General features: G+C 36.6%; 3 protein-coding genes across 4 annotated transcripts; all 3 read left to right on the top strand.

Moving 5' to 3' along the window:
• Nucleotides 1–261: 261 nt before the first annotated feature.
• Nucleotides 262–1,118, top strand: LOC113303057. Its single transcript, XM_026552045.1, has 2 exons — nt 262–577; nt 722–1,118. The coding sequence occupies exons 1-2, from the start codon at nt 458–460 to the stop codon at nt 824–826; spliced, it is 225 nt and encodes a 74-aa protein (XP_026407830.1). The 5' UTR covers nt 262–457; the 3' UTR covers nt 827–1,118.
• On the top strand, nt 838–3,678 carry LOC113303056 (BRO1 domain-containing protein BROX-like; the record flags this gene model as incomplete). The annotated part of the gene is made up of 6 exons (XM_026552044.1): nt 838–967; nt 1,310–1,477; nt 1,569–1,815; nt 1,954–2,123; nt 2,302–2,451; nt 3,235–3,678. Coding segments are annotated over exons 4-6 (624 nt in total), but the record flags the coding sequence as incomplete, so codon positions are not given.
• A 2,313-nt stretch (nt 3,679–5,991) lies between these two features.
• LOC113303055 lies at nt 5,992–9,156 on the top strand. Of its 2 annotated transcripts, none has more exons than XM_026552043.1 (8): nt 5,992–6,198; nt 6,278–6,365; nt 6,448–6,504; nt 6,671–6,829; nt 7,664–7,782; nt 7,970–8,161; nt 8,245–8,335; nt 8,840–9,156. In XM_026552043.1, the coding sequence occupies exons 1-8, from the start codon at nt 6,056–6,058 to the stop codon at nt 8,918–8,920; spliced, it is 930 nt and encodes a 309-aa protein (XP_026407828.1). In that variant the 5' UTR covers nt 5,992–6,055; the 3' UTR covers nt 8,921–9,156. The 2 variants fall into 2 exon arrangements, with proteins under 2 accessions (XP_026407828.1, XP_026407827.1); XM_026552042.1 differs by having other exon boundaries at nt 5,993–6,198; nt 6,448–6,573.
• Nucleotides 9,157–16,898: the final 7,742 nt, after the last annotated feature.

The raw sequence follows: 16,898 nt of genomic DNA, 5'->3' as shown, positions 1-16,898 counted from the left end.
TAGGGGCGGAAAGCCAACAAACATCCAAGAAACAAACGCCACTCATACACCAGCACGTATTGTCCATCCAGCAACAACAGTCTCGGAAAGAACTAGCAACTCATATCAGTGATGACAAGAGAGACACGAGCTCCCGAGACAGATCATTCCAAATGGACACAATGATCTGTCCCATCATCATGATAGAATTTTCGAAGATTATCCGAACCTGTCGCCGAAGACTATATACTCATTGAACACATCACTGTAGTGCGTGTGCGGCCGAGAATAATCAAGGAGGCTGAAAAATTCTCTCTGTAATTCACAACAACGCAGGGGCCAGAATACCAGCCGGATATCGAATAGCGTCCCTGCCGAAAACTCGGTATCATTAAGACTCAGGAGACGTGGAGTTTTAATCCGGAAGGCCAACTCAAAAGAGTCTTTGGGAACCGAAAGGTTCATTACTTCGTTAAAAATGGTGGGAGTACCTTACACTGAATCTCAGAGGTGGGGTTATGTTAGGATCATCACGGGAACGATTCTCGGAGGGGCACTCGGATTTTACGTTATGCACCGGTTGGAAGTATCTCACAAGGTACGATATTTCATTTCTCTCCGACGATCTCTGTTTTTAATAAGTTTTTCGGTAACTAGGGTTTGAGGAATTGTTGTTGTACTCTATTTTGTATTCATAGTTTAAGACCAAGTCTGTTTATTTATTTGCGTGTTATAATTACAGGAGAAAATGAAAAAGAGGTTGATCGAGTACGAGAAGGAAAAGGAAAAGAGGATGATTCTTAAAGGCGATTTGGAATCCGAGTTTGCGGAATCAGACCTTTCTTAGCTTCTTCAAAGCTTCACCGTTTTTTTGTTCTTCTTTTTATTTAGTTAGAAAGACTTATTGTTTTGATTAAGGATTTTGAGGAAAAAATTTGTAACGATGATGCTACACTTCAGCAATCCTGCAAAATTGAAAACCAAAAGGGTAACTATTCAATCTCTTTTTTAATCTCATTCTTGTGTTACTTTAGCGGTTCTTAGGTATCTATGTGTTGACCTTTCGTCTCTCAATAATCAATTGACCATAATGTTCTTGTTTTTTAATTGGTATAAATAGATGCTGCTTGCTTTGATGATATCTGATTTTTTTTTTTACTCGTGATATATTGAATTTTATTTTCTTGATTTTTATTCAGAAGGTATTGTCATCGTACTGTAATACCCTTTTGATTATTTATTTTGACGTCAGTTGGAATCTTGTGTATGTGTTTATTCTGATAATTTTGAGAGTAGTGTTAATGAATATCACAATGTGCATCTTCATAAGATTATATTTGAAGAAATCTACGGTGCGGGTGATCCGTCCACTCTAATGGAGTTGAAAGAATTAAGTGCTAGGCGCAGAGCAATCGAGGAGTCCATTAATGAGACCAGTGTTACTGCAAAGGCCACTGCAAGAGAAATAGCTGGAGGATTGACTTCTAGGCTTGAACAAGTAACTATTCTACCCATCTCTCATCTGTTTCTAGCAATACTTGGCAAGTTTATCTTTGTTGTGTTTAATCTTTGCTTATTTGGTGCATTAGGACCTGCTGAAGCTGGAATTGTATCTGCCATTGTTGGAAAACTTAATATTCCATGCTACCTCGTCTGGAAATGGTGGTTCTGGTGTGGAACTGAAGATAAGTTGGTCTAGTGCTTTAAGTCCCACTCGCTTCATTGGTGGTTGCAAGTTCCTTCACAATGATGAGTTGTGTTTTGAGCTTGGGATGGCTCTTTTCCTTTATGGTGCAATCTTGAGAGAGAGAGCCCAAGAAGTTTTATTGAGATGAGGTAAATCATTTATATCAACCTTAAAACCTAAAATAGTTCGGAACTGCAAATTTAAATTTGCACCCTCTTTTTCGTAGGGGCAAAAATAAACTCGCATTGTATACTGGGCTTATTTTGGTTCTAATTGCATAAATGCAGATCTAGCACAATCTGGCGATCTCTACAGGAAAGCAGCCGGTGTTTACCATCATCTGTTTCAGCAGGTACTCCCTAGTTTAAAACCTGCAGTAGGTCCGGAAAGGCCACCACCAGAGACCAACCCTTCCCTTTCCAATGTTATGAACCTCATTTGCTTGGCCGAGGCACAGGTAATGCTCTTTTAGTATTTTTCAACTAATTGTTGAATTGATTACATCATGTTCAAGAGGGTTTTCTCGTTTGGAACTTCTTGTTATGTTTCCTCGAACTTATTGGTCTGAAGAACTTTTGTAACTCTGTTGTGTGAAATACAAACATGTTTCTTATCATATGTAGTTTTGTGGTTAGGGTGCAGCTCTTAGAAAAGCCGTGGAGAAGGGGATGAGTGTAGGACTTTTATCAAAGCTTGATTGTGGAATCAAAGAGCTACTTGATCAGGCTTATAGTATTTTAAATTCATTTAACGGGAAATGCGAAATAATTTCAGCGAAGCTTGAGGTAAGCTTTATTTGTATGCTATCTTTATTTGTATGTGAAATAGTGCACCATTAACTGATTTTGTCCGTTTAATATCGTTTCTTCTGATTATATTGAATATAGAGGTTGATGCGCAACGCTTCATGTTATTTTTAACGCCTTTATAAGCTTATCGGCTAAGTACCCAGACAACAATATACTTGATTGGACAAACTATCCACATCAGTGAATAATACACGACTAATGCGTATCCCAGATTCCCTCAGTCAACTAGTGGACTCATATAACAAAGCTTATATTATGTTAGGTATCAGATCCCATGTTTGTCTTCTTTCCTATCTGGTAATATTCCATTTCAAGATACAATTCAAAGATTTTCTCTTTAGCAACTGCAATTGGCACTCAGTCAAATCTTGCTCTTACATTATGATGAGTAACAACTGCTTCTAGGACATCAATGAAGCAAATTTCTGATTGAATCACATCTGAGACAAGGTCCGGCTTCACGGGAGAGATGGCCGCATAGTTATCTGCACGTGAGTTGATATTGAGATTCCTAAGTCTGTTTAGTTGTAGTTTATTCTATTCACATACTTCTAGACCCCAGCTCCAAAATGGCAGACTTTGCGAATTTGACTAATCATTAATGCCTCTTAACTGTTTTTCTGCTGATCTCAGAGTGAACATCTGATTCTTCTTCTCAGTCTCATCTCTTGTACAAATCATCCTATTCCCGCATCGGAAGTTTCTAATATTTTTATTAATTTGTAGTGGTATTCATTAGATGTTCTGGTTGTTTTGCAGGAGTTTATATGCTTCTCAAGATCTTTGCATGAGTTAAGGAGCAAAAGGTACTTGGCTGATAGTATGAAGAATGGTTTGAAGAAAGGGAATGTAGGCTTAGCGATTGGTGTTCTTCGTATAGCGCTAGAAAATATAAAAGGAAAAACTCCAAAAAAAGAATCATGGCAGTTGGTGTTCAAGAAGGAAATTAAGATTGTTCACGAGATATTAAGGAAGCTTGAGCAAGAGAATGGCTTTGTGTATCATGAAAGGGTACCCATTGATGTTGACCAATTTCCCTCACCTGAAAGTAGGATAATAGTTAAAGCGGCACCATATGATCCTAAGAGCGTCCACAGTGGTGCGAGTATAACCAAAGACCAAAGACTAAAAAAAAAGACCAAATTTGGGTTTAGTCCGTCATGTGGCGTAGTGGGAAAAGTAGTGGGAAAAGAGTATATTTGGTCGTGCGTTGATAAACATTACGCCTGGGATCAGGCGTTGGTAAAGATAACGCGCGAGTGGGGCGTTGGTAAAGATAACGCGCGAGTGGGGCGTTGGTATTGTTCTACGCTTCACAAACAAAAAAAAAAAAAAAAAGAAAAAAATGGGGCGTTAAGTATATCAACGCCCCATGTAAGTTTTGAAAAAAGAAAAAAAATGGGGCGTTAAGTATATCAACGCCCCATATAAGTTTTGAAAATTTGTGAAAGTGGGGCGTTAAGTATATCAACGCCCGTTTCATGCGTACATTATATCAACGCCCCATCGGGCGTACATTATATCAACGCCCCGTTTCAGGCGTACATTATATCAACGCCCCGTTTCATGCGTACATTATATCAACGCCCGATGAATGGCGGAGATTATATCAACGCCCGATGTGTAGCGGAGATTATATCAACGCCCGACTATATTTGGATTTGGTCCTGATCGCAGACCAAATTTGGTCTGGATTTTACTCTTTGATCAAATTTTGATCGATGGTCCGTCCCACTACGCCAGCCCACTCGACTGAAAATTTGGGTTTAGTCGTCCATTGCAGTTGCTCTAAGAGACCGGAAACCAAACTTGTCTTTAAAAAGATTGTCAAGCCTCGTTTGAGTAAATCTCAGACCATGTAAAAAAGATTGTCTGCAATGTGTATGTTTTATTTTTATTTTGGTGCAAAGATTATTTTGTGTTGCATTGTTGTCATGTGCTGACTGCTGAGTAGAAGTGTGAAACTAGGCATCTAAACAACTAGGCTGAATTGGGGGCCAAGGAAACTAATTGGGGGTCGGGACACATTTTATACCCAAACCAAAAGATATGTGGGGCTTCCAAAATGATGGTGAAATAACTATTTTATCCTTCTCTAATAACTTCTTCTCCTCCGCTCCCTCTCTCCCACTGTTTCCCATTCCATTAACGACTGCTGAGAAAAAAAAAAGTTCACCGATTCATTGTCGTAAGTGAACTAAAAAAATTAGGTTTTCAACTGCAAAATTGCAGTTACAGATCCACGGTCGTTAACCATGGTTTTTTATTACTTAACGATTTTTGATATGCATGTTGAATTGATAAAAAATCGTTAACCATTAGGGTGTAGTAGATAACGACCCTAAACCTGGTTTTCTGCCCTAGAATAGTATCGTCTAGGGATTTCTAAATCGCTAACGACTCTATATGATACAAAATTTGTTCCCTGTTCAAACAATAGGAAGGGTCGTCATGTCAAATGGTTGTAGCCGTTAACTATGTTGAAGGGTCGTCATTTGAAGTCGTTAACGATGTTGAAGGGTCGTTTGGTTTTATAATTTTTGCTTGCCGACCCTTGATCTATGAAATGGCTCGTTAGGGTCGTCAGTATATAGGAATGCCTAATTAACGACCCTAAAAGTAACATCTTCAGAGAGTAAAAAGTTTTAGAGTCGTTGGGTTCTAAACGTATTAGGTTAACGACTCTATATGACCTAACTAGCTAGAGTCTTCAATTATATCACACTTGGTTGATGATTTTTCATAACCTGCAAAAGTTGCAGGTTTGAGTCGTTAAAGGTTGTGTCAAGTAATTGCCGACTCCTTAGAGTCGTTCGTTTATTACCCTCTCGACTTAACGACCCTCACTCTGAATAGTTGCATAGTGTACATGAATCGACCACTTGGGGCATCATTCATACAATTTGAAGAGTATAGGAAATTTACCTGATTGTTTTGAGCTTCGTGTTCTTCATTTTGAGGATTGGTTCCTTCATTTTGAGCAATATGATTCCTCTACTGGAATCCCCAAAAACTCAACTCTTCCTCTCCACAACACAAAAACACAAATTTTCTTTTATCAAAATTTTATCCCTAAATATGATTTGAATCTAATTAAACTAATTAGCAATTAATTAACTTAATTACCACTAATGATTTGGGATAGTTTAGCAATTTAAAAAAGTTGGGGATAAGGGATAACTCCCAATTACTATTTTATGACCTTTTTTTGTCCTGTATCTAGGTTCCCCAATTATTTTTCCAGGACCCCCAATTTGGTCTTCAAAACAATTGTTCCTCTTTTTGAATTTATTCACGGCATTGAAAAAGTGGATCCCCTCGGACCCCTCCTCCAACAACAGGTCGACGGAGGTAAATTCTCAAGTTGAGATCAAACACTCCAAGATTTTACCTCCCAGTTTAACTGCCACTTGGCAAAGCAAGAGGTTCTCAAGCTGTGAGCCCATCCTAAAAAATGGTTGGTTCATAACCGACCACCCATGACACATATCACTTACGCGGGAAAGCAACTGAAACTCGGTAGAAATTGACCCTTTTTCAGTCTCTCTCTCTCAGACTGAGAAGAACAGTAAATTTTCTAATGGCTGATTCTCTCTTTTGTTTTTCCAGACTCTGCAGAAATAAACCCTTCCTCTTGCCATTCACAACTTCCATTCTCAATCCAACTTCTCATACTCCAGGCACCTCTTTCTCTCCCAAGAAATTGAAGCTCCCAAAAAACAGGTCCCTCTCTCTCTTTCTCTCCGTTTAATTTTTTTTGAACAACTATGATTAAATGAAACAGAAGTCTTCTCTTTTTCAGGTGGTCTGCTTCTGCTGTGATGTCTAAGGGAAAACCACTCGAGTCGAGTTTTTCTAGCAAAGATTGGTTCAAGCTTACGTATTTGGAGGTGGGATTTTGTTTTTGGACTTGATATTTGTAGCTCTCTTCTTGTGTTAAATTTCTTAAAATGAAAATTGGTTTGTAACTAGGGGAATAGCTGGATATGGGATGTGAATGGGTTGAAAATTTTGGTGGATCCAATCTTGGTAGGTAATTTGGATTTTGGAATCCCTTGGCTTTATGATGCAGCCAAGAAATATGTGAAGAATTTTCAGGTAGTTAGTAAAGGAAATACTATAAGATTTTTGTTACTTGTGTTGGTCTGTGAATAAATAAGTTATGCCTGCAATTGATTTTCTTATTCTAGAGCAGCTAAGTGATCTTCCTGAACTTGACTGCTTGTTGATTACCCAAAGTCTTGATGATCACTGCCATTTGAAGACGCTGAAGCCGCTTTCACAAATGCTACCAGATCTGCCAGTTATAGCAACTCCAAATGCAGAGACATTATTAAGCCCCCTTTTCAGCTCTGTAAGTTATTTGCTACCTACCAAACATATAGGAGTGTCTACACTTCTTCTGGAAGCACCTTTACTAATTTATGGGGTAGCGTGTTCTACTTGTTCACAGCTAGGGGGTGAAATGTGTATTAGTTCCTTAGGATGATCCTTTAACCTCCAAATTTTGCTCAATAAAAATTAGGCAGCTCCCTTTCTTCGAAAATTTTTCTCATGTGTGGCTCTTGCAACCTATCACTTACCTGGTAATTTCGAATGCAATCTGAAACAGTTTTACTCACTTTATGCACCTAAGAGAATTTCTTTCTTGTCATGTCAAATTAGAATTTAGAGCACATGAGAAAAGAAGCAAATAGAGGAAAAGCTAAAAAAAAGTAATACAGGTACTACGAAGCTTTATGAGTGGTGTCTTAGCATACCTACCTCATACTAATAGAGAATTTATTAGTCCTTGGTTATTTCTGCAAATCATTTTTCGTTGTTCTTCTTTCACATGAAGAAGATCTGACAGCTCAAAGTTTTGCGCGCCAGCTTTGTTAGGTGGATATTATACTTATGTCAATATTAAGATTAGACCTGATACACATGTTTCAATCAAGTAACTGAATCTTGTATAATTGAATGTAAAGCAAGTGGCTGAATTCCCAAGTAAAACCATTACATTCGTAAGTGTAATTGGATTAATTAATGTGATTCAAGTACTAGGAGTTGGATCAACCTACTTGAGTCAAACATGCTCTAATTCGTAAGTGTAATTGGATTAATTAATGCGATTCAAGTACTAGGAATTGGATCAACCTACTTGAGTCAAACATGCTCTAAACTTCAAAAGCTTCAACTGGTTTAGGTGACATATTTAGAACCTGGGCAAAGTTCTGAAATTATGGGGAGAAATGGGTCTAAAGCCAAAATACAAGCTACAGCAGGACCTGTTCTAGGCCCTCCTTGGCAACGACCGGAGAATGGGTATATCTTTAGTCTTATTAAGCTGTCATCTGTAAATTAGAATTATGTGCCTTTTTACTCAGTAAAAATGAAATCATCTGCCTTTTCTATCACTTAGATTGGAAATTCCAACTCCAATTTTGAGAAACAACAGTTTTAAGTCTTTTTAAATTTTATATCCGGCCACATACCCTTGCTACTGTTCTAGGTATCTTGTAACTTCTCAGCAAGGGCAGCTGACTCTGTATTACGAACCTCACTGTGTATACAACAAAGAGCTTTTACAGAAGGGGCGGGCTGACATTCTCATCTCACCAGTTATAAAGCAGTTGCTGCCAGGTTTTACACTTGTTTCTGGACAAGAAGATGCAGTTCAGCTCGCAAAGCTTCTGCAATCCAAGTATCTAACCTCGATTTTAACGTTTTAATACGTCAGATAAAGTTATTAAACTGATATTTATGAAGATCTTGTTTTCTTCACAGGTTCATTGTACCAATGAGAAATGGGGAACTTGACAGCAAAGGATTTCTATCTAGTATCATTCAGTCTGAAGGAACAATGGAATCATTCAAGGTTTGATCTTTCACTGATTTATTTTTCTTCCGTGGTGTCAGACTTGTCTTGCTGAGCCAACCATTTGTCCTGCCTGTATCTGTTAGCTTCACCTAACTTCCGCCAAAGACAGTCCATGCAGGGCATCCCAATTGCATTGAAATGGGATAAATTCTTTAGCTTCACCTAGGCTCTCTCTTTCTTTAAGCAGTTAATTAAAGGGAGCATTATTAAAAGTTTGCAAAATTAATAGAAGGTGTTTGATTAACTGTCCATGGATCAATGTCTTTTAAGAAATCTCCAATACTAGTCCCTCCATGGTTTATCGATTCACTGATCACGTCACTAGTGTGAATCAATAACTTGTTAGGTTACAAGCAGTGACTGGTGAACCTAAATATATGCACCTCCTTATTTGGTTACTGTCAATATTTGTCGTTTCAATTTGGTTTGTTAAGCATGTCAATGAATGTCTTCACCTCTTCCTTTATTGAAAATGATAATATTTTAAATGTCATTTTGCAGGAACTTCTATCAAAAGAGTTACCGAACGCTAAGGTATTAGAAGCAACCCCTGGCGAGCCATTGGAAATATCAACACCTTGAAATCACCTATTATTTCTCCCAGAAGCCATAATGAACAATTCTTTGCCCTGAAGTTCTTTCTGAAGAAAACCTTCTATACCGTGTATATCTGTTGTACTTGCTCCATTTTAACTAGTTCATAAAATTTCTGGTATAGTATCTACGCTTCACTCTATATATCTGATGTGTTCTTAAAAACTATAGTAGAAAACTCATGTTTTAACTCTCTTTGGTTTACATGTTCAAGCTTGATTTTATTGTCTGAGTTCGCCAGATAAGATTTTATTGGGAATGTGGAGTCCAACTTCCAGCACTATTATAAGCACTTGAGCCTCCGACTCGAAACCAATCCGTTATGAGTGTAGTGGCCCTTATAAGCTAAGTCAAGGAGGTTGGCCAATTATGGGATTATTATTTCCAACATGCCCTCTCACCTATGCTCGAAACCAATTGGTTATGAGCGTAGTGGCCCTTATAAGCTAGTCTAGGAGGTTGGCCAATCATGGGATTATTATATCCAACATGCTCTCTCACCTTTACATGTGGACCGGCGTATGGTCGCACGCCTTTTCCTTAATGGGTGGGTGTTAAGGTCTTATGTCACATACAAGGCCCGCTAATACCATGTTAGTACTTGGGCATCCAATGCAAAACCAACTAGTTATGAGTGGAGTGGTCCTCATGCTTATATAGAGGATCTGGTCTAGGAGGCTGGTCAATGTGGAATTATCAATTCTAATAACTATGAACATACCAACTGTACATAGTTATGTGATGCGAATAAATTCATAGTGATTCCAATTGCTTGCCTAAAGGCACTATTAGTCGTGGAATAAATAACAATGCTTAGAGCAAGCATTGAAATGAGGTAGGAATATGGAAATCCGTATATCATGAGTCACCAAAAAAAGGGAAGGAAGCAAGTGTTATGGCCTTCCCTGTATTTTTCGGACATGAGTATCAGGCTTAATATTGTCGGTGGCTAACGCAGTAGTCTAGTGAAGATATCATGTAGGATGATATCTGGTTTTGGGGGTTCCTGACATTCGAAACCCCTGTATTCCATCTCTTCGACGTTTTTCAAGGCTGCATTAATTTTGGGATCTATCCATCAGCGAATTAAGGTAGATATCTATCTTGAGGAATCACAAATTCTGAGACGAAGAGAATTTTGCAATTAGTATCTATATTGCATGGAATAGATTACGAATCCCTCGATGACAGAAAAGCAAGATCAGGATACACGAACTATCAAGGTAAAGATAGTCGGACCTGGCTTCACCAATCCCCAAAGCGAAATCTTTTAGTCGTGGAGCTAATTATGTTTCTCAGAGGAAACCTAGGTATATAGAGGACGACTTTCGAATCAACTAGGACACAAAGTGTCAGAGATTAATTTTCCTAATTGAAAGAGCATCTCCATTTATAGTTTCCAAAGACCAGGCGTTGCTTAGAATTATAGCTAAGATAACTTGGGAATCAAGCAAACACTTTCAGGTCTTGAAAATAAAATTGAAAAATATACATTAGGAACTGGTTCTGGAACCGTGTATAATGATTGTTCGGTTTGGAAAGTATACCAAAGAACTAAAGCAATTTGATGTTTATTTAAACACCTAAGAATTTAATCAAGATGCACACACATAAGTGTTTGAGTGATCAATGAAGTCTTAGAAGTGTTTGAGAGGGTTCTAACAATGTTAAAAATATTAAAAAAAATAAGTATCTGAGCATATGCTAAAATCTTAAACTAGGACAGCTGGTACAATGGTTCGTGTACTGTTAGGCTTGTTCATGAGTCAGGGTGCAACGTTTAGTGAACCGGGTTGGCCAACCCTACAAGACTACCGAACGCAGTTGACTACGGTTCTTGAGCCGAGTTTTCCAACTGCTAGCCTATTCTGAAACTCATATATCTATGGTTTGCGAACTAATTCGCCAACCTCCCTGAGCAGAAATATCATATAGTTCAATATTTTTCTCTTATGATATTTGAAACATTCCCACGTGATAAAATCATTTGCATGGGAAATTTTCAATAAACCCACGAATTAATTCACACAATAAATTATTTAAAACTAATGTTGTCAAGGATCGTTGATCAACATTGCTAAAATCATATTTCGAGATTTTTAGCTAGACAAGCTTGACTTGAAACTTCTTTCATATAAATCTACTAAAAGTCATATGACATCGTCTCAAGAAGTTAAATTAGTAAGATAGTGAGTAAAATAGACTGGTCTAGTACCTGATACAGAAGTTCTCCAATTGTTTTCGTCGATCTTCAGTCTTCAAGTGTGATGTCTGATACTCGGCTACCAACCTAGAAATCAAGATATATTTTTGATCATCTAACATTGAAACGGTTGAGATAGCAAAACTTGTGGGTTCAACCAAGTATTGATCTAACAATCCCCTCCTTTGTCAATTTTAGTGACAAACATATTCAATACATATGCATTCAAAATAAATAAACTTTTCAACTCAATCCACTATGCTTGATTTCCTTGGTTCTTCAACAAACATTTTGAATTCTTCGTACTTCAAGTTATTCTATGCTTCCGCCTGTGTTCGTTTAGGACCTTTATTGTTGAAGATCCGTAGCGATAACAACTTATGAGAATACTCAAAAAGAGCTTTGTTACAATGAGATATTCACACTCTACTTGTCGGTTGTTATACAAAAACATAGTATTGTTACCTTCCTCAAAGTTCAATTTCACCACAACTTCGAAGCAATACTATGGTGATATGTTCTCCCCCTTAGTCAATACTTTTTTTTTTGCAAAATAGGTAAAACCTATTGATAATAATCCACTCCCCCTTACATGATGTTCTGAAAAGCCATATGTAATATAGTACGATACTACTTAATAATTCTCCCCCTTTTTGTCAACAAAATTGGCAAAGGAGAAAAATAAGGATCAAGATGAATTAAACAAAAGAGTATTCAAGACTACAATACACATACCAACATTTAGTTTAGATGATTTCACCAAGAAACCTCGGTTCGCGTCAAGGAGATATAGAGGTATAAGAATCTCCTAAAATTCCACATCCGCACTTTCCACAAAGATATTACCATTAAGCACAAGTTCAAAAGAACTCTCCCCCATTTGACGTCATTTCCGAAAGAATAACATGAGCGATTTTAACTCTAATCATAAGTGAAGGATTTTTCTTGTACATACAAATTTACTCGCCCGTTACGAACAAAGTAAATAAGTATCCCAATATTTCTCTCTCTTCTCGCCAGTTACGAGTAAAGAATTTAAAAATAACGATCTTAATGTTAGAGGCACTAAGATACACGATTTTCGTGAGAAAAATAATCATCGAAAAAAAATATTATCTACGCTAGATACGAACAAGAGAACCATTAGTGAGATATGAATCAACATAAGAATTCTCTAGCCATGTACGAACGTAGATATTAAAGTTCACCACTTATTCCCTGGTGGTTATGCATTCAAGGAAGTAAGTAGATTCCTAGAGAACATCTTACGGAATCATGTAGTAGTATATTCATAAAAGTGTAATCATGGAGAGATCAATACTATCATTCTCAAAATAGTTTACCCCCATTTTGCAAGAGTTAAGAGATTAACCTACGAGAAATTATGAGAGATATGTTCTAATCGCCAGAATCTGATAGCAAAGAACAAATCTCACAAAATAAGCAATACATGTATATAATCCATGAATACTAGGTATTGCCAGTCATCTTCCAAAACAAAATTTAAACATGCAAGATGTGTAACACATTAGCACTACTTTAACATCTAGTGTTCCTCCTTAAACAATAAGAATAAATTCCTACAAGGAGTTAGCTATTAAAAAGAAACGGGAACAGAGGAAAACACTTACACTGACGAGGGGGTGTAGTCTTCATCAACTTTGTGTGATTCAAGTTCTTCCTCAATCAAAGACAATTTGGATTTAATGTTCTCAATCCTTTCTTCAATTCTCTTGGAAAGGATTACATTTCTTCACTCAAAGATTGAAACTTGTTAAGCACAAGATTCATCTTAAGGTTATAGTCATTAAGTTGAGGGCTTGATAGATCAGAATTATATTAAGAAACACCTTTATCTTGACTTGAATCATTATCATAGGAACCACAACGAATTCTCCTGGAATGAAACATAAAAGTCCAAATATTACCTTCTTTATTAGAGGTTAGACTAGACGAACAAGAGATAATTCAAGAATTATCTCAAGTAAGAAATTATACGAAGGAATAAGAAGAAATTTCTCTATTTATAACCTTCAGAGGTCCGTGAATTTCTTTTCATCCAAGTAACCTTACCCTAGAGTTTTAAAGGGTATTTAAACTCGTAGAATTAATTATCTAAAATGAACTCTACAAATATATCTTTTATTGAAATATAATTCACAACACAGAAATACACAATGGTGTACGGTACTGTGAGAAACCTTTCCAGGAACGGGGTTCAATTTTTAGAGGTATTCTAAATTTTTACCAGGATATTTTTCACAAGCAAGTTTTCAGAGAATTTATTCAGATAATCCTACCCTCTTTAGGTTGTAGTTCTCACCCAAGGGAAAAATGAGAACAAACCAGAAGATCTATATGGGGAACAGTCCCTTCTATTGTATAATAGACTATGAGGTTTTTCAATATGAAAAGAAAGTTTCTTGAATTATAGGAATTCTTACTCTCTTTTTTTTTTTGAATAATCAAGGGATTGATAAGATTTGAATTACCTGAAGACTTTGAGATCTTCTTGTTTCGAAATTTATTTATTAATCCTTTGATTGAAGTCCAAAGTTCACAAATGATCGAGTCCATTTTAATTTGACAGAGACGTCTCGTTCAGTTTATGAATTTTCTTCTTCTTCCAAGATTGAGAAGTTTGAGAACAAGGATTTTCTTTTGATTTCTGATTTTAAAAACACACTGATCATCTGAATGATTTCAATCCTTGAAAAGGAATACTGAGATAAGGGTTTCATATCCTTGCAGATGAACGGGTATTCTTCATGACTTTTGGTGAAGGAATTTGACCAGTAAATGTGTTTTGAGGAGACTCGTTGACTGTTATTATTATAATTTCTCGACCTAGATCGATACTTTTTCTTTTTGTGAATAATAAGATCATAAATAAGTTCATTAAGTCTTATTTGTTCCTTTCCCATTTTTTCAATTTTATGTTCCATGACATCAACCTTTTCTAAGATAAGTTCTTTTTCTAGTTGAAATTTAGTCTTTAATGAAATAATTTCTTCAATCAAGAGACCGATTTTTTTTTCAAGAGAAAGAAGGTTGCTCTGCATGGATCATTCGGAACTATTGATATTTGGAACATGATCGTCAACAAAACAAGTAAGATACTCATCTTTAAGAGATAAGTCGTCTTCAAGACAATAGTCTAGAGTATCCATAAAGGCTTTGGATTTCCTACAGTACCCCTTGTTAGGACATACATAAAGGTGATGTCCTCGACCAAGATACCTAGCACAGAGAGTGGTGTCATTGTTATTTCGAACCTTACTGTCAATAAAACTCCTTGTTTGAGAAGAATATTAAGAGATCTTCTTTTTCCCCGTCTAAAAGTTTTCTTAATCTGTTGAGCAAATAGTGACAGAATTGAATTTCAGATATACTCATCTTCTTTGACAATTAGTTCAGGACAAAGGGTAACGGATTCATCATCTACAGTAAGAGCATAATTGTTTGAACTAAGATGGATAACTCGTCTACTCTGTTCAAAATCAAAGATCTTTAACTTCCCAACCAGGATCCTTCTGGAAAGAGTAACAAGATCATTTCCTTCAGTGATGGCATGTTCTTATACTCATATCGAGCTCGTAAGGATCTCGGGATTTTCATCACAATATCCCGTAGAGGAATAATCTTTCCTAATGAATGAAAAGCGTTCACTAATTCCGACTATTTGTAATTAAATCCCTCAAACAAATCTTCAACATCCATACGAAGGTTTCCCAGTCATAAGTTAGGTTTTGAAGTCGTGCTTCCTTTTCTGCCCTTCAAATACGATTTTTAAGATATCCCAAGTATATTTTTATCTAATGCACGTAGACACATGATGTTGAAGATCTGGGCTTATGGCGTGGATAATAAAATTCAATCCATCAGAGTTGTATTTAGCAGCACTGTTTTCAATCTCGTTATATGTTTTCATGCCTTTAGGAACAATATTATCTCCTTCTCCGACCGTTGGAGTATTGTATCCTCTTACAACAAGAACCTATGTATGAAAGTCACGAGCTTGTAAGAAGGAACACATAGCAGTTTTCCACCACAAATAATTTTTGTCATCAAACGGTGGTGGTACGTTAATAGAGATTGCACTCCTTCCATAATATAGATCGCTTCAAACATACACTTATTAGGTCTAACAGTGTTTGTCTTCTCTAATACCAATTGAAAATGCAGGGGTACCAAGTATTCCACCAGTTTTTTCGTTCGGCAACCTGTAAGGACATAACCTAATGCAATTGCAAGTAGACCAACTGAATGATCCTTGGAAATACGTATATAGAGTTTATATCTCTAACCTCTTCTCAATCAGTATATATATAGACAAATAATTCAATCGGAATTCTGCCAAGTAATTAAACTTGTTATCTATCTTTCAAGATACGAAATCTACAAGACCGAGTCTCGTAATCGTTCACAATTAGATGGAGGTATCTACTAAGATTGAATATGTACAACTTACGTAAATCCAATTATAATAATAAAAAATATAATGCGAAAAAATAAAAACACAAGACACCAGAAGTTTTGTTAACGCGGAAACCGCAACTACAGAGAAACCCCGGGACCTTGTCCAAATTTGAACACCAAACCGTATTAAGCCACTACAGACACTAGCCTACTATCAGACTTCGGACTGGAATGCAGTTGAGACCGAGTCCATCCTCCAAGCGATTCAGTTATAGTCAACGCTCCTTACGTCTACTGAACCTCGCATGGCTCTACGCTATTTATTCCCTTAGATAACTTCATTTACATCCTAAGAGTTGCTTCAACCTAGGTGAAGACTTTTTATACCAATCTTCCTTTAACATATAAGCCTATTTGATTTCCATTTAGATCAAAGATCAAGGTGAGGACATGTTTTTACAATAGACAAAGATAACAAACCTCACAAACCCATAACTGAAGACTCCCAAAGAGCATCCTAGATTCTTAACCACCTCTCAAGAACAATCTTCAAAAGATCAACTAAGATCAGTTTTCAGATATCTATCTTGAGGAATCACAAAGTCTGAGATGAAGAGAACTTTACGATTACTATCTATTTTGCCTGAAAGACATTGCAAAAACCTCAAATACAGAAAAGCAAGATTAGGATACACGAACTATCAAGGTAAAAATAGTTGGACCTGGCTTCACGAATTTCTAAAGCGAAATCGTTTAGTCGTAGATCTAATTATATTTCTTAGAGGAAAACTAGGTCTATAGAGACAAAAAATGTCAGGATTGATTTTCCCAAAGAGCATCTCTATTTATAGTTTTCAAAGATCAGAGGTTGCTTAGTATTCAATATAAGATAACTTGGAAATAAAGCAAACACTTTTAGGTCTTGAAAATATAATTAAATAATATACGATATGAACCGGTTCTGGAACCGTGTATAATGATTGTTTGGTTTCGCAAGTACGCAAAAGAACTAAAGCAATTTGATGTTCACTAAAATACCTAAGAATTTAATCATAATGCACGCACATAAGTGTTTGAGTGATCAATGAAGTCTTAGAAGTGTTTGAGAGAGTTCTAGAAATGCTAAAGATATTTTAAAAAATAAGTCTTTGAGCTTATGCTAAAATCTTAAACTGGGAAAGTTGGTACAACGGTTCGTGAACCGTTAGGCTTGTTCATGAGTCAGGGTGCAACGGTTCATGAACCGGGTACGCAAACCCTACCAGACTACTGAACTCAGTTGGCTACTGTTCGTGAACTCGATTCACCAACTGCTAACCTATAATACAAATTTTAATAAATCCG

This window comes from Papaver somniferum, chromosome 8 (genome assembly GCF_003573695.1).
Source record: "Papaver somniferum cultivar HN1 chromosome 8, ASM357369v1, whole genome shotgun sequence".
Classification (NCBI taxonomy): domain Eukaryota; kingdom Viridiplantae; phylum Streptophyta; class Magnoliopsida; order Ranunculales; family Papaveraceae; genus Papaver; species Papaver somniferum.
The sequence above is the reverse complement of the archived record's forward strand: the minus strand, read 5'-3'. Positions and strand labels throughout refer to the sequence as shown.